At 34.9% G+C, this 24,711-nt stretch overlaps 1 protein-coding gene across 5 annotated transcripts in view; it reads left to right on the top strand.

Moving 5' to 3' along the window:
* Positions 1-2,257: 2,257 nt before the first annotated feature.
* The window catches only part of NOVA1 (NOVA alternative splicing regulator 1), a 167,231-nt gene continuing 144,777 nt past the window's right edge, over positions 2,258-24,711 (top strand). For 2 of the 5 annotated variants that reach the window (XM_066277630.1, XM_066277629.1), the window contains exons 1-2: positions 3,823-3,869; positions 4,883-5,026. In XM_066277630.1, the coding sequence (XP_066133727.1) occupies positions 3,845-3,869; positions 4,883-5,026 (169 nt within the window). In that variant the 5' untranslated portion in view covers positions 3,823-3,844. Of the gene's footprint in view, positions 3,161-3,822; positions 3,870-4,882; positions 5,027-11,933; positions 12,013-24,711 lie in introns of those variants that run through there. The other 3 variants (XM_066277627.1, XM_066277626.1, XM_066277631.1) reach the window with 3 other exon arrangements.

Genomic DNA, 24,711 nt, shown 5'->3' with positions numbered 1-24,711 from the left:
CTTTGAATTATCTTTCTCCCCCATCTTTTACTGTTTCAAAACAATCTAGTTTAAATCCCAGCACTGATTTTTCATTTAAAAATATCCTTACATATTTTTGTACACTTCACAGACCACTTTGATTGCACAATATCTGGCATCAGCCTTTTACTATCTTGACTACCACATACTTATTCCAAACCTCCTGTTGTTTTTTTTTGTTGTTGTTTTTATTGTTTGTTTTTGGTCTTTACAGCTCCGTTTTCTTATATCCAATTCTGTGTATACATCCTCTTTATTCTGGTCTTAAAAGCTTTGTTATGGTTTCCTATTACATCATACTTGGGTACCCAGATATTTACCAATATCCACTAACTTACCTGCTTTCCCTTTCTTTCAGCTCTCAGCGTATCTTCTCCCCTGACTTGAGTCAAATGTGTTTTTCATACACCAGGTGAACTTTTATTTTCAAACTAAACATTATTCTCTTCCTTGTTCAGCAAACTATCATCTATTGTTCATTATTTAAAAGCACCAGAAATTCCAATGCCTCCCTGATGCTTCTTACAATAAAGAATGCTAGGAGTAGGGTTGGTTAGTATTCACGTCCATTCCCTTCTCTACTAGGAATTAAATTTTATTCTATCCTCTTTGGTTATTGCCTCAGATATGCAGGTATTCTTGGTTAGAAAACCATAGAATTACTGTGAAGTCCTTTCTTATACCTGTTTAATACTAAAGCCATTGTTCAGGTTGAAGTACTACAGTGCAAAATATAGGGAAGGAACATCTTTGTTCTAGAAATCTAGTGAATATTTATACCTTTTTACATCTTCTAATACATTGCCATGTACATTATTTCATCTGACTCATAGGAATTATGGGAGCAGGGCTGTAGCCCTTGTTTTGTGTGGGAGGGAAATTGAAGCTCCAGTGTACTACAATATTCAAGGGGGCAGCCTTTGGCATCAAGAAGAACCGAGTTTGAATTACTATGACAATGTTTATACCTATGTCTTGGGGTAAATTACTATCTCTAAACCTAAAATCACATAAAAAGTGAACAGTAATAACTACATGATACAACACAGTAAAGAACATCCTATATAAAGTGGATCACTTGACACATGGTAAGCACTTAATAAGTAGCAACATGTTAAGGGATTTGCCCAAGAGACACTTTTAGAACATGCCTGCAAGTAATTGAAACCAAGATTTTGAACTCCAAAGCTCTTGCTTTGCCACTATCACTGCTTCCTAGCACACTGATTTAATTAAACTACTAACCTGAGAGACGACCTTGGGCAAAATACTTCACTGAATGTGAGTAAACGGAGTCGGACTTTCAGGGTCTATTCCAGCTACGTGAGATTTTTTCCTGTAGTGTTGTAGGTTTGAGGTTCAAGTTCGTAATGTATCCAAAATCTGTAAAATCATAAGCTGTGCACATTGCAATAAATTTTATTCCTATATACATATTTAGATCAATATTTAATTTTCCAACACATTCAGCTGTTGCCTGTCTTTAGTCTGCCTACCAGAGACTCGTGAAGAGAAGACCCATACTTAGTTTTATTTATACTCAGGCTTGTTCCCGAAAGAATTTAAGGCGGCGAGTGACACTCTTAAGTTCCCTTACGATGTTACACAGTGCGAGTAATAAATACTCTCTTGATAAATCACCCAGCAGAAAACCTCCGATGAGTGGGGATGTTAACTATCTTTTCCTAACTCTTACAAATAAAAATTAATGCACCTAGCTAGAAGTCCTGAAAGCATACAGTTAAGGTTCTTCCCTCAGCCTTAACGCTGTCCCACCCGTTGTCAACGCTCACTCAAATGCCCTTCTCAAACTACCCAAAATTGTCGCCGCTCCAGTCCCGGCCGGACGGAGCTCCCACCCCGCCCCTTCACTCGCTCTCATACCCAAGTGTCCTGATTGGGAAGGGGCCTGAAGAGCTCTTCTCACTTTCCACTTTATTGGCTGGAGTCGCTGTCAGTAATCTCTGCTTCCCGCCTTCCAGCCTAGCGCGTTTCTTGGACCCCTCGGTTTCTGCGACAAGCCGTTTACGTTTGCCTGAGCCGTGTTGCCGGGGACCGGCAACCTTTCACCCCCACCCTTCCCACGGGAGCGCCCTAGCCCCCGCCCCCGAGCGCGCCCCCGCGCACGCGCTCAGCCGGCGCGCGTACACACTCCCCCCCCCGCCCCCTCCGCGCGCGGCACTCCCGCCCCCGCAGGCTGAGGGTTCGGTGCTGGGAGGCGGCGGCGGCGGCGCTGCTGAGAGGCGAGGACCCGAGCGCGAAGTGTGTGGGAGTCTACGAACTCAACCCCTCACTACCCTCCCCTTGCAGCCATCCCCCTCCCTCCCCGCCAGCCCCCCCACACACACAAGCGGGAGAAATAATGAGCGAGACCCGGCACCAGAAGCAGCAGCGCCGAGCAGCCCAGGCAACGGCAGAACTGCTCCGGCGGCGGCGGCAGCACCAGCAGCGGGAGCGAGCGCAGCGCTAGCGCGGCGCGGGGACCGCCGCGCTCCTTCCCGGCTCCTGCCCTCCTCCGCCGCTCGCTGCTCTCTCCGCATCCACCTCCTTCCTTCCCCTCCTCCTGCTCATTCACTCTTTCCCTCACTCTCCCCTCCTCCTCGGCTTCTCCCCGCGCCCCGCCAGCCCTCGCGCTCTCCCACTCCCTCTGCCCGTCCTCCCCGCTCCCCTCCTCCCGCTCATTCACTCGCCCCTCTCCCTGCTCCACTCTCTCCCCCTCTCTCCTTTCTTCTCCTTCTTTCACCCTCCGTCTCTCACACCCCCTCCATTCCCCTGTCTCCTTTCTGACACTGCACTGCAGCTGCTCCTCAGCCCTGCCCCCTCCCCGTGAGAACAAACCAGCAACATAGGTTTTTTTCTTAAAGAGATTTCTATTGATCCGACTTAAAAAAAAAAAAAAAAACAACCTTAAGAAACCCCAAACGCAAAAAATACAAAACAAAACAAAAAAAGCCAAAACAAAAGGGAGAACCTTCTCCCGTAGCAGCGGCAGGAACTGCAAACATGATGGCGGCAGCTCCCATCCAGCAGAACGGGACCCACACTGGGGTTCCCATAGACCTGGACCCGCCGGACTCGCGGAAACGGCCGCTGGAAGCCCCCCCTGAAGCCGGCAGCACCAAGAGGACCAATACGGGCGGTGGGTATCGCTTCCACCTCCCCGCTGGCCCCATCCCCCGCCGCCCGCCCCTGCCTCCCTCCCTCCCGACACCCTCCCTCCCTCCCTCCCGCGGCCCGGACACCTCCAGCCCGAACTGGCGGCTCCCGCGCCCCTGCCTCGCGCCCCCTCCCCTGCACCTGCCCCGCACCTCGCCGTCCCGGACACATTTCCATTTCTGTGTTTATCATTCATCAAAATGGCGACCGGGTTTTCGAAATAGACCTATCTTTCCATTTAATCGGTCGAAAGACTGACCATTTAAATATCCTAGACCTGGGCAAAGGGGTCCGTTAAGGAGGAGGAGGATGTCCCCCGAGTGAGGTGATGGCCGCCCGAAGATGCGCGCTGCATTTAACAGTCTGATAAAATAAATAAATAAATGGCACTTGGGTAGCGGATAGCAAATGACTGGGGCACCTGAGAGTTTTTCTCTATCCCCTTGCTTTGGGCCACAAGTAGTATGCAATATCTTGAGGAGTGCATGCTCTTACTGCACTTATATTGTCGGTGCAAATATCTCATTGATTTGTCTTCAGCGATGTGCTTAGGAGGGTGGGAGTATCTGGTACTGTGACTTGTTAGTTAACATCCTGCGCTTCCTGGGAAGATGACTTATAACGGGACCGGTATCGCTTCTTCATTTGCACTGGAGTCATCTTAACAATGCATCCAATGCATCGAGGCAGAGGTGAATTTATCTACAGCATGTACATTAGAGACGGATGGGGGTCTTGCGAATATCACAGCTGCAAAATTTGGAACGCTCATTCACCTAAAAGAAGCTGGATTTACCGGGGTGTTTCCTATTTAAGACATCAGTTTGAAGGAAATTAAAGTTTATGGAGTTGGCTCTATTTTCTAAAACATTTCATTTCACTCTTTCCGGTTCGTTTACCCCCTCTCCGTTTTAGATATTGTAGTTATTTTGGAGAAGTAACATTATCTGTTCGGTCACTTTTAAGTGTATTTGATTTAAATGACTCCTAAGCTTTTTAGTATTGGCAGAATTCTTCTTAAGGTCCTTTAATTAATGAGCTTAAAGGAGATCATGGTAGACTAAGAAGTGCTAAAGAAATACACCAGGATTAGTTAGATTTGCCAGTCCAAATCACTTTGAGTTATTTCCTGGCAGTGTTTGAGGGCTTGGAATACACCCTGCAGTTTGGGTGGGTTATTTGGTAGGAGAATGGTTGTTTTGCATACCTTAAGTAGGCTATATAGGAAATAGCTAATTGTAGTCCGTGTTTGCTATTGTCAAACAAATGTAGTTCATCACAGTTTACAGTCCTTTTATTTCGCAGTATGTTAAGAGAAGGTTTGTCATTTTATAAATCTCTGAAGTTTTGTTAAGGGGTCAGTTCATTTCTTCTTACCATAGTAACCACAGATAGAATTGGAAGACTTCCATGTTTGGAATAACAACTGGAATTTAGTCATCAGTTTCTACAGTGCTGCAAAATAATAGAACATGTTTAGATTTTAATTCCAAGTTTGAAAATATAAATCCTACAAAATTGGAAACATTTGTACATATTTATTTTTCAGTGTGGCTTATTTCTGTTCTTTAAAAAAATTTAACCCCATATTTCCTGCAGCTGTATGCCCAATGTTTTAATTGCTGTTTTTCTCTCTTGAGGGTGGAGAGGGGATAAAAAGTTTAAATTATCATGTTAACGAAGTATATTTCTTTGCATTTTTCAGAAGACGGCCAGTATTTTCTAAAGGTTCTCATACCTAGTTATGCTGCTGGATCTATAATTGGGAAGGGAGGACAGACAATTGTTCAGTTGCAAAAAGAAACTGGAGCCACCATCAAGCTGTCTAAGTCCAAAGATTTTTACCCAGGTAGGTGGAGTGGTGAAGAGATTTTTTGATAAATCCCCAAGGAAAGAAAGAGAAGCTCTACGTATGTTGTATGCTGTATTGGAGGAAATTCTTAATAGTGCAGACTTTATTTTATTTATACATTTGCTGTATTAGAATGTTTGTGGAAATCTTAAAGACTATTTCTTTCCGTTGTTGATAATGTCTTTTTTCTCTGTTAGTTAATACTGTGTCTGTGATTTAGACCAATTACTGGGTGAATCTTCTGTGTATTTTTAAGTACTTTCTAATGGGAGAAAAAAACCTCTGACATTTAAAGATAGAAACCTTGACAGCTGGTATCAGGAAATAGGGTTCTGAAGTTTTCAGACATTATTGTAATGACAATTAGTCTAGAGTGAATTCAGAAGGGGGGGGGGGGTGTAGAAAGCCTTCTTAAAGAATGGACCATTTACTTCTAAATCCATTATGTACCTCTTTCTGCTCCATTGCTTTGTTTGTTGGCCCTGGAGTGAAGAGGACAAGTGTTGCCTCTTCGATTTTTAAAATACTATATTTTTAATGTAATTGTGACAAGAAAGTATATTATGTAAGAAATAGAATAATGCTTCCAAATTTGTGTTATTTGAGATCTGTATTTGATTAAAATATGTTAACAATTTGGTACTGTAACTAATTAGAATATGGCAAGTGTCCTAGGTGGTATAATTTTTTTTGTACTTTTCAGTGTGCCTTTTAAATTTCAAGTGTTCTACAGTTCTGCATGTTCATCTTTTTTCTCCTTTTTTAAAAATCATTTTGCTACTCATATGGATTTTCAGTTTAATTGGACAAAACTCCAGAATTGAATAGTGTATCTCCTAGATAAAACATGAACTGACTTGCTTTTACCTAGATGTAGCTACTGCCATTTTTTTGGTTATTTTATCATTATGGTTATAAAAAACATTCATTGCTGAGGGGAACTGATACTGCTTTTTTTTTCCCTGGTGGAAGAGAAAAGCTGATTTGCTTTCAGTGATCTAATTCAGTAAGAGTTCTTTAATACAGCAAAGACATCTGGCATGAATGTAAGCAGAGCATTTGGAGGATTTCTTTTTCATAGCCAATCACTTGCTGATAGAAAATGGACCATTATGCTGGATAAGAAGGTTTTAGAATGGTTGAAACTATCATTTAGTTATATAAATTAAGTATAGTTATATTTGGTAAACATTAAATTTATTAAACTAAAATGCAATCTATTAGAGAGGCCGTCCTTTGAAAGTTTGTTTCCCTTGAGTGTAATTTTGTGAGTGGCTTTTCTTGTCTCTGAAACTTTCCTTATGCATTAAGAAAGTTTGCTTACATATTCACATTCACACGTTAAAAAGATAGACTGTGATGGAAAAAAATGTGGAATTGTGAAGACCCTAGTACAAATGAGAGCACCGAGAAGAGCTTGATTGCAGAATTAATAATGTGATAGTTCTAGGAAAAGACTGCAATAGTAAAATACATTTACTTTCAGTAGGTGAAAATGAAATAGCTTTTTTGCATATACATGAGGTAGTATCAGATGTTCAGAATGTTTAAAAAATTTGGTGTTTATCAATGTAACTTATTCCAAATAATAAATTAAATGCCTTTTCATTTGAATATAGTTTATTTCCAGTGGTTTGGAAAGGGTACGCCAAGAATTAGATCTTTTGTTTTTAGTCCACTTAGTGGTGCGTTTTTTTGTTATTACGTTGAAATTGGTTATTTTATTTATAGTTCTGAGTCATGTTATTCATATAGAGCAAGAATATCTGTTAAAAAATAATGGAAACTGGAATGCGTTGAATAAAATTCTGTGTGTGTAGTGACGTAACCTGATCAAATGTGAGTTGAAATGTCTGGGTAAAAGAAGGCTCATACACTGCCTCTAACAGGTGGAAACCAGTCACATACTATGGAATCAATTTTAAGGATAAAATAAAGCCTTGTAATTTATATGATGCTTTAATAATTCTGAACACTGTATTTTAAAACAATTTTAACTAGGTTATTATCTATTTGGACAGATGCATTCCCTTCTTCTAATAGACTTTAATTATAACAGTCTTCCTGTTCACACTTGACCACAAGCCTGTGGAATTAAACCTGTCCTGGTATTCAACAGAACAGTCTCTCAACGCCTTTCAACTTCTTTTACTTAGATATACTGATACACTTAAGGCATACTTACTATGCTCCTCTCAGATGAACTAAATTTTAAAGCTGTTATTTATGTTGCTAAGTTATAAAGACTTTATTGTAGGATTATGCTATAATTCAGAAGCCCATTTTTGTGTGTTCGTATATGTATTTATGACTCTTTATTCTATTGGAATAAATATGCCCGATGTTTATTTCATAAAGCATTTTTCAGTTTCTCATTTGATGAGGCAGTGTATTTGGGGAAAATGTACTTTAGTTGTAACCTAATGGATTTTCTTAAATTACTTAAGTTCTGAAACAGAATATAACTATGTTCAAGAGGTTTAGGTAAAAAACTGCTGAATTTAACAAAAACTCTCTTCAGGATACACACACACATACACTTTGGGGATATTTTAATAAATTTCAGTACAAATGATTTGTGCATTGTGTTTAGTATGGCCAATATAATCTTCTCAAGATTATCATATTTTTCCTTCTTTTTGCTCAGGTTGTATCTTTAAAATGACTTAAGCAACCTTGCCTTTTTGAGTAATATTTTATATTTATGGTTGAACTGAAGAAAATGTTTTTTACAAATGAATATGAATTTAGAATTTGTAGTACTGTATGTTGCATCGTGTATTTCAGATTGTTGTATATTAAATAAAATAATTTGGGGAATTGTATGATGAAGATTGCAAAGTGCCCTTTTCATTACTGTAATCAGAAAGAAATAAGACCTGCAAATAGATTTACTTTTTGCTGTGCTGTGTAATTCATTTATCTATTTTTAAAAATCTTAATCTTACAGAATAGTATATTACTGGTGCTTTATGGATATATCTTTTTTATTACTTTATTAAAGCAACCTAATTTGATATATTTATATATCATTTTTATAATTAGGTTACTTAAAATTGTTGCCTTGTAGTATAAAACAGCTTTCTTATTTTGTGGACTATATTACTGTATTCATTTTCAGAATGGTGATAGTATTCTTTTCTTTTACTTGGTATCTAAAGATGCATTTAGTTTACATTAATAAATAGATTGATTTTGTTAAAATTATTTAGGTAATGATTTAGTTAGGTAATTGGTAAAACTTACTAGTTGAGAATAGTAAACATCGTGTAAAATAAACATTTTCGTATGCTTTAGATTTTAGAACACGTCATAGTGTAACTATTTTTTTATTATTCTCTTATACAATACTGGAGATATTCATTATACCAATCAAACAGGAATCTTTCATTATAGTCTTGGCATATATTTGTGTATATTTTATACTGTTTTAATATGTATAGTTTTCTTTCATGATCCTAAGATTAAAATTTGAACTATTTCTAGATTTATTATATTTTAATTTTATCACTGTCCCAACTGTTGAGGTTTTTTAAAAAAACCACATACCATTTGTATGTTAAATTTTTTTTTAATTATGAAAAAGAAGAATGTTAGTGAATTTTTATTTTAGTGATAGAAATATTCTAGACTGTCTTAATTTTGACATGGGGAAAATTCAGTGGCCACTTTAACCTTTAGGATTTGGATTGTAGAAGAATGAGATATATATATTTTATTCCAATATATATATTTGGAAATCAGAGGAGCTAATGAAGTTTAAAATAGATCAGTTCTTTTGTTTATATTATTAAAAGAAGAGTATTATGATATTGGCAGTACAATGTAAATACTTTTATTACAGCTTCCAAAAATTATAGTCTATACCCTTTGATCTTAGATTCAGATTATCTTAGAAATTTATTGGTATACATTTTAAGCTAAAATTAGTAGATAAATAGAATTGTAACAAGTAGAAAGTCAAATGCTATAATTTCTAATATTTTTCAGTATAATAGGATAGTTATTATTGCACTGTGCTATATACCTTTGATTTCAGTGTGATAAAGAGTTGCTAATAACATTTATCTTTAAATCTTAAAGTTGTAATATTTATATTTGTCATACCACTTATTATGGGTTACTTTGTATTTTATTTTTATATATTCTTAGTTGAATGAAGAACCATAATCTCTCATTTAGATATTAATACTTCTCTGAAAATTTACGGCAGTTTTAATTTTCTCATTTTAAGCAATAGGAAATCTTAACATATAAAGGAATAGCACAATCTATATTAAACTTGTAGTTTCTGAAAGATAACTTTATATTTACATAAGCAAATGTTTTATGTCATGAGGTTTATAGAGAGATTGAATTAGCTTTAAAAATCTTAGCTGTTTATTTCATTCTGATGTTATATCTTCTGTCATCCATTTAGTATGTAATAGAACATCATTAGTTTATAATGTCAATATTTTTACCAATTATATAGCAAAATGTTTTTAAAATTTGGTATTTTTGAAGCCTTCTGGATTTTTGGAAAATAGCTAATTTAAAATTTGTGAAATTATAAGGGAATCAAATACGTCTAACAACATTGTCTTGCAAAATGCCATTCCCGAAGGATTTTAGGAACAGTTTAAAAACAGTAAACAAAATTGGTGAAATAGTTCAATATTTATGTTTTGAAGATGTTTTCTATAATTTACAAAGAAGAATAATGATCTGGTCTTGAGAACTATAAGGAATATTTGGTGTCACTAAAAACCCAAACAACAAATCACCAATTAAAAACTTGCTTATGTTATAGTCCTTTTGCTTTGTTTTGTTTTACTCTGGTTTAAAGAAATTAATATTATTAAGCTCTTAAATGATACAAATAACATTTATTGAACAGAGTTATGCCACTTGTCAACTAAAAGTCAGCACTTAATGAACATTTTTTACCGTAGAGTTTAGTCTTAGTTGTTTCCAGTTTAGTGGAACTATGTTTTAAAGCATAACTTGTGTGAGCAAGTGCAGCTTTTCAAAATAAAATTGGGGGAATGAGAGTGCGAGATTTGTGCTTGATTGCCATCTCATTTCCATCTTTGGATACAGCTCTAGCATAAAGTTAAACAACATCTGCAGAGATCTGACTGACAAACATCTCTCTGGGACTCATCATTGCAGCCTGCAGCAGGTGCATTCAGCTTTGCAGTCTTTTCCAAAAAGAGGTTAGTTTGTTCTAACATTTATCAGTAGACCAGTGGGAGCAAGTGACTAGAGAGAAGAAGTTGGTTGTCACTTGTCCAGTGCTGGAATACTACAGGTAATTGGACTGGACTGGTGGGAACCGAAGCAGTATGTGTCTCACATTGCACTGCAGCTGCTATGGAGCTTAATGAACCTGACCCTCAGAGACTGAAGTGTCATGGTATAAAATGCAACATGGAAGAACTGAAGCAGTACTTTTCAATAAATACTTTCTGATGCTCGAGTTGGCAATAGTTCAGTTTTTTTCATCCTATTCTTTAAAGTGTCATTAGCTTTTCCATTTTTTAAATATGCAAATACTTGAAACTAAAATAATTTTCTCATAAATCTGATAGAATCCACATAAAAGGAAGATGGGGAGGGGGCTTTAGGTATAGAAACAGAAATAACATAATGTTAGGTCAGAAGACATTAAATGTTCCTATTCCACAAGCATATTTTCAGATCATAAGGAAGTAGATATAAGTGGAAGTACATTGTATTTCTTTTTGTTTTATTAACTTAGATTAACATTTATTCATTTATTTTTATTGGACAGATAACCCGTGTAAAATTAAATAGTAATATTTTAATATGGTAAGGGCTCTGGCAAGTAAACTTTGCTGAGTGTTTTGAAGTGTTCCAACAAATAAGGCAAGTATAACATGTTTAAAATATTTTTAGGATTTTCAATGTAATATAGAAGTGCTGTTGAAATGGTTCTTTACTATATTTTATTATAAATAAATGAAAATTTGATTAAGTAAAAACTCTGGAAGCATTAGTTTCTCATTTATTTATATTTAAAATTTCTTAATCTGTTTGAAATACTGACTTTACAAGTACACTGCCATGACATATATAGGTTTCTTGTGTGTTCTAATAGTATTCCCAATTAATATAGGTATCTCATCACTGCCCTATTTAATAATTGGCCCTTGAATATAGTTCCTAAGGTAAAAATGTTAAATTTTACAAGGTCTTATGCTCTTTTAAAATAATTCAGAATTTTAAAATATCATTTGGAGTCTTTGTTAAACAGCTTTATAGGTTTGATTTGCCATGAGTTTTACTAATTTGAAATTTTTGGTATCCATTGAATGTAACTTGTCAGTTACCCACGAGTAATTAAGTGTTAGAGCATACGGAGTATTTTTGTAACTTATATACTTTTTTTGAACATTTTTTACCAATATTGCCAATAACTGTTTGATTTTGAAGCTATCATTTGTAAGAAAAGTCTATTAAATTTAAATTAGATTAAGTTGTGAATAAGTGGTAATTTATTGGTAATTATGGTAATGATGGAAATAAGATTAAAATAATTATCTCTAGGTATCAAGAGAATCATTCCTACATGTTCATAAACATAGTTAATTTTTCAGTCAAAATTTTATATTTTTGACACGGACTATATTATTTTCTTACTAATTCTCATCAATATAAAAATCTTTAAAATTTCACATATATACTTCACTACTGTTTTTAAATTATTGATAATGATAGAAGAAACATTTTAAGATTACAAAGTAAAAAAAAATTATGTACACTGACAAATCTTTTGAGATTTTTCAATGTTTACTAAGTTTCAAACCACTACATGGATATTCTTTTCCATAACAAAACTGGATTATGAAAGCACAGAATATCTACACTCCATCATTGATCTTTTGCTGCTTCCTGCAGGGCCTGTCATAGCATCGTTGACAGGACCAGATGAAAAATGAAATCAGTATCTTGAGTTTTTTAACAGCAAAATGATTCAGGTAAGATTATTTGGTGTGAAAAATAAAAACATCTACCATTCTAAACAAATTTTATTTATTACTTGATATATAAAATTGATATTTTTTTATTTCAAGACTTGTATCTATCTTACTGATGTTCAGTATATTTGTAATTTCTGATGAATTTTATTCTGAACTCAGTAATTTAAAAATTTTAGACTGTAATATTGCTTACTTTCTTTATGAAACTGAGCATACTTTTTGAAGAATAACTTTTCTTTCTATTTTAAAGACTTTTAAGAACAATTATACATGAAGGCCCCATAATTCTTTTGCAGGATAAATTTTCAGAGTAGACTTATTAAGACATCAAATCCTGCATTCCCTCTAGGATATAATACATGCTGACTTTCAGTTGCTTCAATTTTTACAAATCATTCGTATCCTAAAGAGGAAAGTTGTGTTCATTTAAATTTTTCACTAGTTGATACTCTAAGAATTAGATTTGGCAGTGACACTATTTTAAGATCTAATAATTTGAGGGAAGAGCAGAATAGAAGGAATGGGGTAGTAAATATCATTAACAAAATATAGTAGGGAATAATGGTATGTGTTTTTGTTTTATATTACTAGGTTTTGAGAAGAACTGTAGCATTTCAATTTTTATTATATTCATTCTTGAAATCCATGTTCTGAATAAGTCAGTATTGGAAGCAAGTGATCTCTTACTGGTAGACTGTTTATTCACAAACTTAGTCTTAATATTTGTATAACTCATTTTAATTTTTCTAATACTAATTTATGTCTTTTTAAAAAAATCATTAAAATACTTTTAAAAAACAAACCTGGTTTTATTTTTCAGTGTGAAATCTGTCTAGAATGTTTTCTCTTGTTAATTATATGTATTTATTGGAAGCTTTTAGGAGCCCAGATGTAGGCAGCTGTTTGGTCATTATGACTTGGAATTATTACAACACATTTTTTCTTTTCAAAGGAAAATGGGCAACTGTTGCTTTACCATAAAAAGTTGTGCTTTTATTTTGTCCTTTTGAGTTTTATTTTTTAAATTTCATACTATATAGCATCTCTGTCAGAGTATTAATGATGACACTGAGGAGTAATGAAGAGACTTTCCCTTTAAAGGGATTAGAAAATCATGGAATCGTAGCACTAGATGAAAGGAATGGAGCTTAGATATAATCTCTTCTATCTTCATTTGACAGTTGAGAAAACCAAGTTAGCAGTTTTAAATGAAAACAAAAAGTCTTGTGATGGGCCTTACTAACATCACTTGAAAAATTGAGTTACTTACTCTCCATTGGTGTGAAGGAATTTATGTCATCCTTTCCTGCGCTATATCTTCAACGTCCAACCCAGTGCTTTAATAAACGTTGGCAGCACTTGAAATTTAAATGAATGTATATATTAAAGAATGACAAATTTGAGGCTTCTTATGTGAAAGTCCCATGCATTACCGATACAGTGGATGTTAAAGGCAGTCCATCTTTTATTTTATTTATTTATTTTTTAATTTATTCATTTTTTTTTTAGAGAAGAGAGGGAGAGACAGAGAGAGAGAAGGGGGGGAGGAGCTGGAAGCATCACTCCCATATGTGCCTTGACCAGGCAAGCCCAGGGTTTCGTACCGGCGACCTCAGCATTTCCAGGTCGACGCTTTATCCACTGCACCACCACAGGGGTCAGGCCGGCAGTCCATCTTTTAATCAGTTAAAACTTGGGGAAATGCATGAAATTCTATTTTTTCTTCTATTAATAAACACATTGTTTGATTTTTGCTTTAATAAATCAGTGAATACCCCCCCCCCACCACCTGGCATGCAGCACCACTTTTGGGGGGAGGGGGAGTGGCTACGTCCTTCTGATTGAGGCCTAAGGAAAAAATTTTAAAAATTCAGCAGTGACTCATCCAAGATTTAATAGGTAGTCTATTTAGTATCATGCTTAATCCCCTACATTTTTATAAATTCTAATTTATTTTTTTAAAAGCTGGTTGAGAATAGTGGTTTAAAATAACCTTTAGTGTTTCTTTATCTGGCTGCTTTTCCTGCCCTTCCCTTCCCTACTACAATGGCCAGATTTTAACATATTTGTGGATGGTTATTTGCTTTCTTGGTGTGAAACTAGCTGTAAAATGCTCTGAAAATCTTTCTCTGGGATAAGGGAGTAATAAGAAAGGTGAATTCTGGTCATAATAAAGTTTGATACTTATATAATGATAAAATTATATCTAGAAGTTGAAACTACCTCTTTCAGTGGCAGGATCTTAAGAGAAGAGAGTAGACTTCAAAGAAGACTTCAAAGAAAGCTGAGAGGGTTTGAGGTTTGAATTTTAATTTGCTTGGTGTATAGGAGTAGAAGGTCATTTGAAACGGAGACAAAATGTATAGTCATGGAGATACAAAAAATTTCTTGTCTATTCAGGGGTGCAAAATTAATTTGGTATTTCTAGGATAAAAAGTATATTGCTGTGGGGGGAGAGTAGGTGTAGGGAGATACTACAGATGTATGTGTAAATAAGAGAAAATGATTACATATGAAAAAGGAGAAGGTTTGGAAAATGTTCATCCTTGGGAAATATTCATTAGCAGAAATTCTTTTAAAGATAAAGTACATTTGTGTAACTATGAAGTGACTGATAGTGGTACTGTAATTAAAATATGTGTCTATTTGTATAAATATAAATAGTGACACTTGTACTTTGAAGGAAGGATTGACCTAGTTATCTAAAAACAGTTGAGCTGTAGATTGAGGAGTCTGGCTTTCTGCTTAGGCCTTATAAGTAGAATTAAAGAGAAAAGTAAGTTTAGAGAGGAAAATATTAAGGATACTGAAAAAGATGTAAAGAAATATGAGAGCTAGTCTTTTTTGTTTGTTTGTTTGTTTTGTTTTTATTAAGAATGTATGTGCCAAGTGTAGAAGAGAAGCGTGAGGATGTACCTAGAGAGGACGGACGGATGTCTGGAGACTGTTTTGCTGTAATCAGGAAGCTTTGGAGGAAAACCTTTATTTTAACATTTGTTCACTTTTACATGTCCTGTTGGCTATGCAGCTGCCTTTGAAGTTAGAGACTTGATGGTTTCTTTTACTAGTTTTAATCTGCTTTTGATTTGTGGCTGTTTAGAATCATATAGCTGATAAAATTTTTCTTGTTTTTTAAAAGTGTATGGATATCTAGTCCTTTGTAGCTTTCTTGGCATGTGAACAGATAGATTCATTTTCAGTTGGATGAAAATTAGTGATTTGACAGCGTATACATTTCTTTAGGTGGGACTTTGATCCTGTTCAAACACTGGAGTTTTGTTATATGATAGAAACATTGATATGCGCTATATCAGTGAAAATGGAAATCGAAGCTTACTCGTTGGTGGATTCTCAGTTACGTAATTGTTTTATTTGGAATTTCAGTTGATCATTGAGATTCAGCAGGATTCTCCATTATTGATAAATATTTCATATGAGTCACTCAATACTCTAATTCAGATGAGTTTAAAAAATACTTTGAAAAATATGGCATGGTCTTTCCACTTATAAAATGAGATTTAAAGTGTCTCCAGCATTTTATACAGATTTATGAAATGACTGGATAATTGTATAAGAAACATTAAAAAATTGAACCAAAGTGACATAAAGTACCAGATGGGTATTTGAAATAAAAATATTCACTGTGTAATCTTTTTATGCACTTATAGTTCAGTAATACCAATTATATAACTTGAAGCATAAGCAAAGTCTCAATGCTTTTATTGATAAGTGTAACATGGTATGATATCGTGACTTGTTCTTTTTTTTTTCAATAACTTTTTACATTCTGTGTTATTTTGTATTAGTTCAGGTGTACACAATAATGGTTAGACAATCATGTACTTTACAAAGTGGTCCCCCAATGTTTCCAGAACCTACCTGACCTCATACATGGTTATCACAATATCATTAACTATATTCCCTATACTGTACTTTACATCTCTGTGACTATTTTGTACATACCCTTTTGTACTTAATCCTTTTCCCTCTTTTACTAAACTCCCAAGCCCCCTCCCCTCTGGCAACTGGTGAGTCAGCTCTCTGTATCCATGAGTCTGTTTCAATTTTGTTCCTTTATTTAATTTGGATTCTACATATAAGTGAATATGACTTGTTTTTAAAAGGCTAAATAATATAGATGACTGCAAACATGTTTTGCAGTTGCTACAATTCTCTTTGAGAAATATTTTGAAGAAATTTTGGGTTTGAAATTTTTCAAACATTTGTTTAAATTTAGCAAACATCTATGAATTCTTCCTTTAGCATGCTATATTATTTTTTATTTATACACTGCTCAACTGAGAATTTCCAGCCATCTTTTCTTAACAGTAATATTTTAATTTTATTCTTCTGAAGTGTTTACCTATTTTGTTTAGGAAAAGTAATGTTTCTCTCAAAGCTTTATCACATTTTTACCTACACTGATGTATTTGATGTCTTGTTTAAAAACTAGAATGACTCTGGATATGAAAACACAACTGTGATAATAAGCTGGATATGCCATATGTGGCAGATTAGGTTGGCATGTATCTCAAATGGCATGTTTAATGTATTACTAATACTAGTAATTTTACAGTGGAAGGCTGCTACTTTTATTATATAGTCTCCTGCTAGTGGGTTTAGGACGCTGACAGACAGACCCTTTACTTTGTAAATTCCTGTTTTTAACCTCTTTAAAAAAATTTTTTTGCTGTTAGTAACCAACTTATTTTCTGAAATTTGTAAAAATGAGAACTTTACAGATAGTATATAGTTAGATGATTATGAATGTGAATTACCATATATACTGTATTTTTATTAATGTTAATAGATTTGGTTTGGCCCAAAATATTTAGTAAAATAAGTAATTAAGAATGAAGTCAATATTTTTATTTTGAGTAAAAATACATATGTTGATAGGAAGAACATCAAGGTTCTTTAGTCTTGGCAATAAAGACAAAGTTAGAAAGGTCTAGTCAGATCACTATGAATACTATAATCATAATTTTTATGAGGAAAACATGCTTTGGATATTACACAATAAGGTTTATTAAGCAAACTATAATAGATATTGCTCTCATGACAGACTATTCAAATTTGAAATCATATTTCAGCTTTCTTGGATATATATTTTTTTCTTTAATTCTTTAAATCGTTGCTGTTATCAAAGATTTTTTTAAAGGCCCTTCAAATAATTCAATAGGCTACATTAAAAATAAATTGAAACTGTAATGTGGCAGGGATAATTTAACTACTTAAAATGTATAGGACAAATAAGATACTGTTTGAGGAAAATTTTGAAGAAATTTTGTGTTTGGGAAATGTTTCAAGTAATAGTTATCTAAACCTAGTATCTTAAGAGCCAAGCTCTGAATTTCTTCACGTGCGTATTTAAATGATGTCTGTAACTGTTAGTGGGAAAAATGATTGTCTTTTTATTTTTATTTATTTATTTTTTCATTTTTCTGAAGCTGGAAACAGGGAGAGACAGTCAGACAGACTCCCGCATGCGCCCAACCGGGATCCACCCGGCACGCCCACCAGGGGGCGAGGCTCTGCCCACCAGGGGGCGATGCTCTGCCCATCCTGGGCGTCGCCATGTTGCGACCAGAGCCAGTCTAGCGCCTGAGGCAAAGGCCACAGAGCCATCCCCAGCGCCCGGGCCATCTTTGCTCCAATGGAGCCTTGGCTGCGGGAGGGGAAGAGAGAGACAGAGAGGAAAGCGCGCGGAGGGGTGGAGAATAAATGGGCTTCTCCTGTGTGCCCTGGCCGGGAATCGAACCCCGGTCCTCCGCACGCTAGGCAAAAATGATTGTCTTTTTAAAAGTCTAAAACCATATAAATAAAAGTTACTAAATATTAGTCACGACTTAATTAGATCTTACATTTCTGTCACTTTAATTGTTAAAATATCAATGTGGGCAGGAATTTTTATTTATTTTTTACAGTTGAGGGAAATAAGACAGTGAAATTTAAAATGATTTGTAGTATAGCAAATTAGTGGTGAACTGGCTTGTTTACCTTTATTCTGTAACTCTGCATCAGAGTACTTAAAAATTTGAATTCAGAAATATGGTATTCAAAATTTAATAAATATTTACTGAACTCTGTTGGTCCGTTGCTAAGAAATAGATATTTTTGATGGCTTGATAGTTTCCCCTCTATTCATATGGAAATGGTACACATTTGATTTTTACTAAGGAAAGCAAAACTGTAGTAATTAAATAAATGGAGTTATAAAAACAAATTTCTGACCTGACCTAACCCCTGTAAACATAGAACCTTGATATCATCTATGTATTTTCCATCTTCATATTGATATTAGACTTCTAAGATAGTTTAAAATTTTGCCTTATTCAAGAGATTAATTTATTTACATGAAGTTATTCAATATTAGCACAGTAAGATTTTGTCTCTTTTTAAATAATACATATATAACCACTAAAGAGATTTGTTAAATTATAGAGAAGGTTTGAAAGGTCTAGTCAGGTAGCTATGGTAATACTATAATCAGAATTTTTATGAGGAAAACGTGCTTCAGATATTACACGGTAAAGTTTATTAAGAAATTATCAAATTAGTTCAATACTTTGTAATGAGTTCTAAATATATGAGATGGACTACAAGTTTCCCAGAGAATGTAGTGTCCGACAGCGGAGTTTAAATCTGAGCTCTCACTTACTAGGTGTATGATTTTGATCAAATAATTTAATCTTTTTGGATCTGTCATTTTTTCATCTGAATAATGGGGATATTAGTACCTTTTGTGTAGTTATAAGTTGTTTGTCTAGGTACTCCAAAAGAAAAACATGTAAAAGCATGTCACATAATTCCTGATGTATAATAAGCATTTTGTGCTGCTATTTTTTTTATCTCCTTTTATGCATGTTTGTTATTTAATAATACTAAATTTATCTTAATGTAAAGTAAATTGTGTTAATATAGCCCTAAGAAGGAAAACATTGTTATAAAGATTCTTTTCAAAAACTTTTTTTCCTCACAACTGATTGTTATAAAATGCAGGCTATGCAAAGAAAGTTAAAGCAAACCTCTTTTCTTTTTACTCTATTTAAGATAAGTGATATAAAAGATGTATATATTCTTTTAGACTTTATAAGTGCCTATTTATATAGATTTATATTTTCGCAGATAACTACAAGTGATATTTTGTTACTTATAAGAATGAGTTTTCAGTAACTCACCTCTCATTTAATAGATTTGTAAAGCTTCTAAATAGTCTAAGGTGTCCTTCCATTCTCAGCTGTGTAGACATTTTTACTTGAAAAGCATAAAAATGTGTTCTATGATACCCTTGGAGATAGGCAGGGCTTTGTTCTTTACCCATATAGTTGAGATGAAAACTTGGAATGTGAATTTATAATACCAAAGTGCATTATAATCTCGTATAAGCTTGTTTGCATTAAGATTTTTGAAAATTAACATAATTCCTTAGTTCCACTTTTTTTATCCTTATACATGAATATAAAACATTAAAATATTGATCAGAGCTTTAATAGGAATAAATTGGGTAGATTATAGAATATTTATTACTTATTTTTAGGATCTTTTTCAAGACACGAGACTTCTGAAACTCCTTCCTATGTTAGTCAAAAAGAGAGTCATATTGTATTAAGTGATGAAGCTAATTGTTTAATAATATAGGTGATGATTCACAAACATAGAACCTTATATCATCTCTGTATTTTCCAGCTTTTTTTAGCTCAATTATTTTGCTCTGTGAAAGCATTATGCATTTTAATTCATGTTCCTCCAACTTCCATGAAAAATCTAAGAAAATTTAATGGTGTAGTTTTACTAAGATTGTCTTTTAAGGGTCATGGTTTATTACATACTGTTCTTTAACAAGTATTCATTATTTTCCAAGAGTTGTTGCAAAAGTTTTTGATTTGCATTATGGTAAAATTGTTCTTTATGATGTGTTTATATTTTTTATAATCAATGTATAAATTTAATGCTGTATTCAGATGCTTTACATGCTAAACATTTTTTGTTTTATATTTAAGATTCATCTAATATTATATCAAGAACAACTACATACGATTTTGTTTTGTGTGAAGTGCCCTTAAGGACAATAAATGTAATTAAAATCATACTGATTCTGGAGCTGCTTTGTAGGAAATATAAAATCTGAGTTAATATCTGTCATAGTATAGAGTAAACCAATTTTATGTTTAGAATGTTGCACATATGAATATATAAGAATACTAGATGCTATAGGAAAAAAAAGTGAGAAACTTTAAAAAAAATTGTTTTAGTGAGAGGTGGAGAGGCAGATACAGATTCCTGCATGCGCCCTGACCGGGAGGGATCCACCCGGCAAGCCAACTTGGGGGCGATGTTCTGCTCATCTGGGACCCTTGCTCCATTGCAACTGGAGCCATTTTTTAGCACCTGAGGCAGTGGCCATGGAGCCATCCTTAGCGCCCAGGGCCAACTCGCTCTAATTGATTCATTGCTTCTATAGAAGGGGAGGAGGAGGATAGAGAGATAGAGAAGAAGTAGAGGGGGAAAGATGGAGAAGCAGATGGGCACTTCTCCTATGTGCCCTGACTGGGAATCAAACCCCCAACATCCACATGCTGGACCAACACTCTACCACTGAGCCAAGCTGCCAGGACCAAAGTGAGAAACTTTGCTAAATGTCATTTGATATCATGGGCCTAGTCTTTGGAGTAATGCATTTATTCCTGGAGACTTCAAACTTGTAGAGATTAGAGTGAAGTCTGATTGGAATGACAGCAAAATTGCAAGTTGGTAGTTTATAGAAGTGGAATCTACAGTGTGTCCATAAAGTCATGGTGCACTTTTGACCGGTCATAGGAAAGCAACAAAAGACGATAGAAATGTGAAATCTGCACCAAATAAAAGGAAAACTCTCCCAGTTCATACCTATTCAGTGCAGTTCAATGTGGGCTCACGCACAGATTTTTTAGGGCTCCTTAGGTAGCTATCCCCTATAACCTCTACAGACTCGTCACTGACTGATGGCCTACCAGAATGGGGTTTCTCCACCAAACTGCTGGTTTCCTTCAACTGCTTATCCCACCGAGTAATGTTATTCCTATGTGGTGGTGCTTTGTTATAAACACGCTGATATTCACGTTGCACTTTGGTCACAGATTCGAATTTAGCGACCCACATAAAACACTGAACTTTCCTCTGTACCATCCACATCTCGACTGGCATGGCCATGGGCTGCTCTGCTGTATACACGGTGTTACATTGTCATCTCCACATGCTGCCACATCATCCTACAGAAACTGGGAGGTTTTTTCTTTTATTTGGTGCAGATCTCACATTTCTATCGTCTTTTGTTGTTTTCATGTGACTAGTCAAAAGTGCACCATGACTTTATGGACACATTGTATGGCCCTTTGAGTCGTATAAACGTTCATGTACATCTCCGTGCCTCCTGACTATCCAGACTACATTCAATTTATTTTAAAAATGTGTAAGACAACATTATAAAAAGGTATGCGCTTCTTGTTTCCATAAGTTGATTATCAAACAAACATGATTTTAAGTTAATAAAACTGTAACTGGAACTAATTTCATTTTTTGAAAAACACTCCTGGGAGTCAGCGAGCATGAAAAAAACACACTACTCAAAGGATTAGTCTAGAGTAGAAATGACTTAGGTTTATCTCTATATTAGTGTATGGTTTTAGGACATAGAGGAATTGGGGACAGGTTGTGAATGCTGAAAATAACCCCAGCTTTCTTCTCACTTGTACCATTTTCACTTCTTTGGAACTAATATGGTAGCCTACACAGTGGTGATGAGTTAAAGAATCAATTCCAAAACAGTCCTGTATTTCCCTGGTTGATTATTTTGTGTCCTATTTTACAGAGAAAATTAAATTAAATTTTATAAGCTCCCAACCACCAGATTTAGCCACCTAACTAAATCAGCATCTATCCAGTCTGTATTTTCTCTTATTATTTTAATAAACTTTTCCTGCCTTTAGCAAAGGCCGGTCCCGTACTTTTATTCTAGATTTTATTCCATCTTAGCTACTCAGATATCTGTGGGGAGTTTTTTCCCCCTCATCTTTAAACATTATCAATTTTTTCTCCTCTTATTTTCTTTCAGTTATTTCTCCAATGTTAAAAAACAATTTGTCCTTACCTTACTTTCTGTTCCAGTCACTATGCCAATAATAGTAAAATGCTTTAAACTAGTCTATATTGGTGCTGTTCCTAGTTCCTCTCCTCTTATTTTTTCTTTTAAAGCCATTCCAATAAGGATTTTGGCTCTGTTAAAACTGCTTTTTGTCAGGATCTGGTGACTTCAGTGATGATAATTCAGTGGTCGGTTCTTAGTGCTCATCTTTCTGTGCCAATCTGAAGCAGTGGACAGTTATCGCTTCCTCTTTGAAACGTTTCATTTTGCTTTCAGCACACCTCTGTCTCACTGATTGCAGCCTCAAATTTCCTTTGCTGGTTTCTTCCCATTTCCCTGAGCTCAGTCCTTGAACCACTCTCTTCTTTTTACTATACATGCTTATTTCATTTGTGGTCACATATGGTGGCATGGCTGTAGATAACAGTCTCTCCTTTGATCACTACTGAATGTCTGTGTTTGTTCTGGACTTTTCACCTGGACTCCAGACTAATGATGCATCTGCCTTTTGATATCATTTGTATGTGTAAAGAGTAGGTTAAAATTAAATTTTAAATATTCTGATCTTTCTGACATATCCCCAAATTTACTTCTTCCACAATCATCTCCATCTTATTTGGAGTTTCATCCTTCCGGTTTCTAAAACCTAAACTCTTGAGTAGCCATTATTACTTTTTTTCTTTCTGTCAGACTTCACATCTAATCTGTCATGATTCTGATTATGTTTAAGCTCTTTGCCTTAACTGAAAGCCAGTATCAAAAACAAGTAACTGTTGCCTGAACTGTGGTGGCTTAGTGGATAGAGCGTCAACCTGGAACACTGAGGTCACCAGTTTGAAATCTTAGGCTTGCCCAGTCAAAGCACGTAATACAAGCAATCAATGAACAACTAAAGTGAAGCAACTATGAGTTTATACTTCTCATTCACACACTTCTCTCTCTCTCTCCTTTCTTTGTAAAATCAATAAATAAATAAAAATTTTTTCTTCTTTTTTTGTGACAGAGACAGATGGACATATAGGGATAGACAGACAGGAAAAGAAAGAGATGAGAAGCATCAATTCTTCACTGCAGCACCTTAGTTATTCATTGATTGCTTTCTCATATGTACCTTGACTGGGTGGCTACAGCAGACTGCGTGACCCCTTGCTCAAGCCAGCAACCCTGGGCTCAAGCTGGTGAGCTTTTCTCAAACCAGATGAACCCACGTTCAGGGTGGCGACCTCGGGGTCTCAACCTGGGTCTTCCGCTTCCCAGTCCAACGCTCTTTCCACTGCGCCACCGCCTTTTCAGGCAATAAATAAAATCTTAAACAAACAATTAAAAAACCAAAAAACAATTAAATGTTGCAAAAAAATGCAATCTGCTCTGCTTAGCGAAATAAAGAATTAACCTACAAAGATATGGTTTGCTGTGAATTCAGTGTAAGAACTCTTGAAAGCTACAGTTCATGTTCAGTATTGCTTTAGGGAAATCTATAGGAAAGAATCTGTATTCTAAGGAATATCAGTATCAGTACATCCATTATAATAGCATAAATATTTTCATACCTGTGAGAATTGATTTTTAAAGAATAAAGCAGTAGTATTAAGAAAATTCTAAAGAATACCATTTCATAGGATTGTATCAAAATAAAAACTATTGATCTTTGAGAATGCAATTAGCTTAAAATGTAAACCATGTTAAGTTATACATATATACATTGTGAATGATAAATATATACAGAACCATTTGGAATATTATGCTAAATCACAATTTCATCTTTTTGAGGATTACACCTCAAAGAAATTACACATGTAGAAAAGAAGTTATTCACATGGTAATTGTTTTTCTGTAAAATATTTTGACATACTTTTATGCTTATCAACTGAGAAGTTGATTTTATTGTCCATGAAAAATTATTACAGTTCATGGATTTCATTTCTCTTTCATTTAAACCAGATTTTACTTTACTATTTTATTTTGTCTTTTCATTCTATACTCAGTTGTTAAAGGAAATTGTATTATTTCACAGAGAGGTAGCAAAATTAATTGAGTTTGTATAGAGTCAATAAAAAATACATATTTTATTTCTGTTTTATTTATATTTAAGTCTGAACGATGTTTTATTTTTATTTTTTTAATTTATTTTATTTTATTTATTCACTTTAGAGAGGAGAGAGAGAGGGAGAGAGAAAGACAGAGAGAGAGGAGAGAAAGACAGGGGGTGAGGAGCTGGAAGCATCAACTCCCATATGTGCCTTGACCAGGCAAGCCCAGGGTTTCGAACTGACGACCTCAGCATTTCCAGGTCGACGCTTTATCCATTGCGCCACCACAGGTCAGGCAAAAAATACATATTTTAAAAGACTTTATTAATTTTACAGAGATAGGAGGAGGCAGGAGCGAGAAGTACCAACTCATAGTTGCTTAACTTCAGTTGTTAGTTGGTTGCCTGTCCTGTGTGCTGTGACCGGGCAAACACAAGGTTTCAAATGGGTGACCTCAGCATTCTAGGTTGACACTCTATGCACTGTGCCACCACAAGCCAGGCAAGCCAATATAATATTTTTAATTAAATTTAGTTATTTAAT

The sequence above is a fragment of the Saccopteryx bilineata genome, chromosome 4, assembly GCF_036850765.1.
Source record: "Saccopteryx bilineata isolate mSacBil1 chromosome 4, mSacBil1_pri_phased_curated, whole genome shotgun sequence".
Taxonomy (NCBI): domain Eukaryota; kingdom Metazoa; phylum Chordata; class Mammalia; order Chiroptera; family Emballonuridae; genus Saccopteryx; species Saccopteryx bilineata.
Note: the sequence above shows the minus strand (reverse complement) of the source record. Positions and strands in the feature narration are given on the sequence as shown.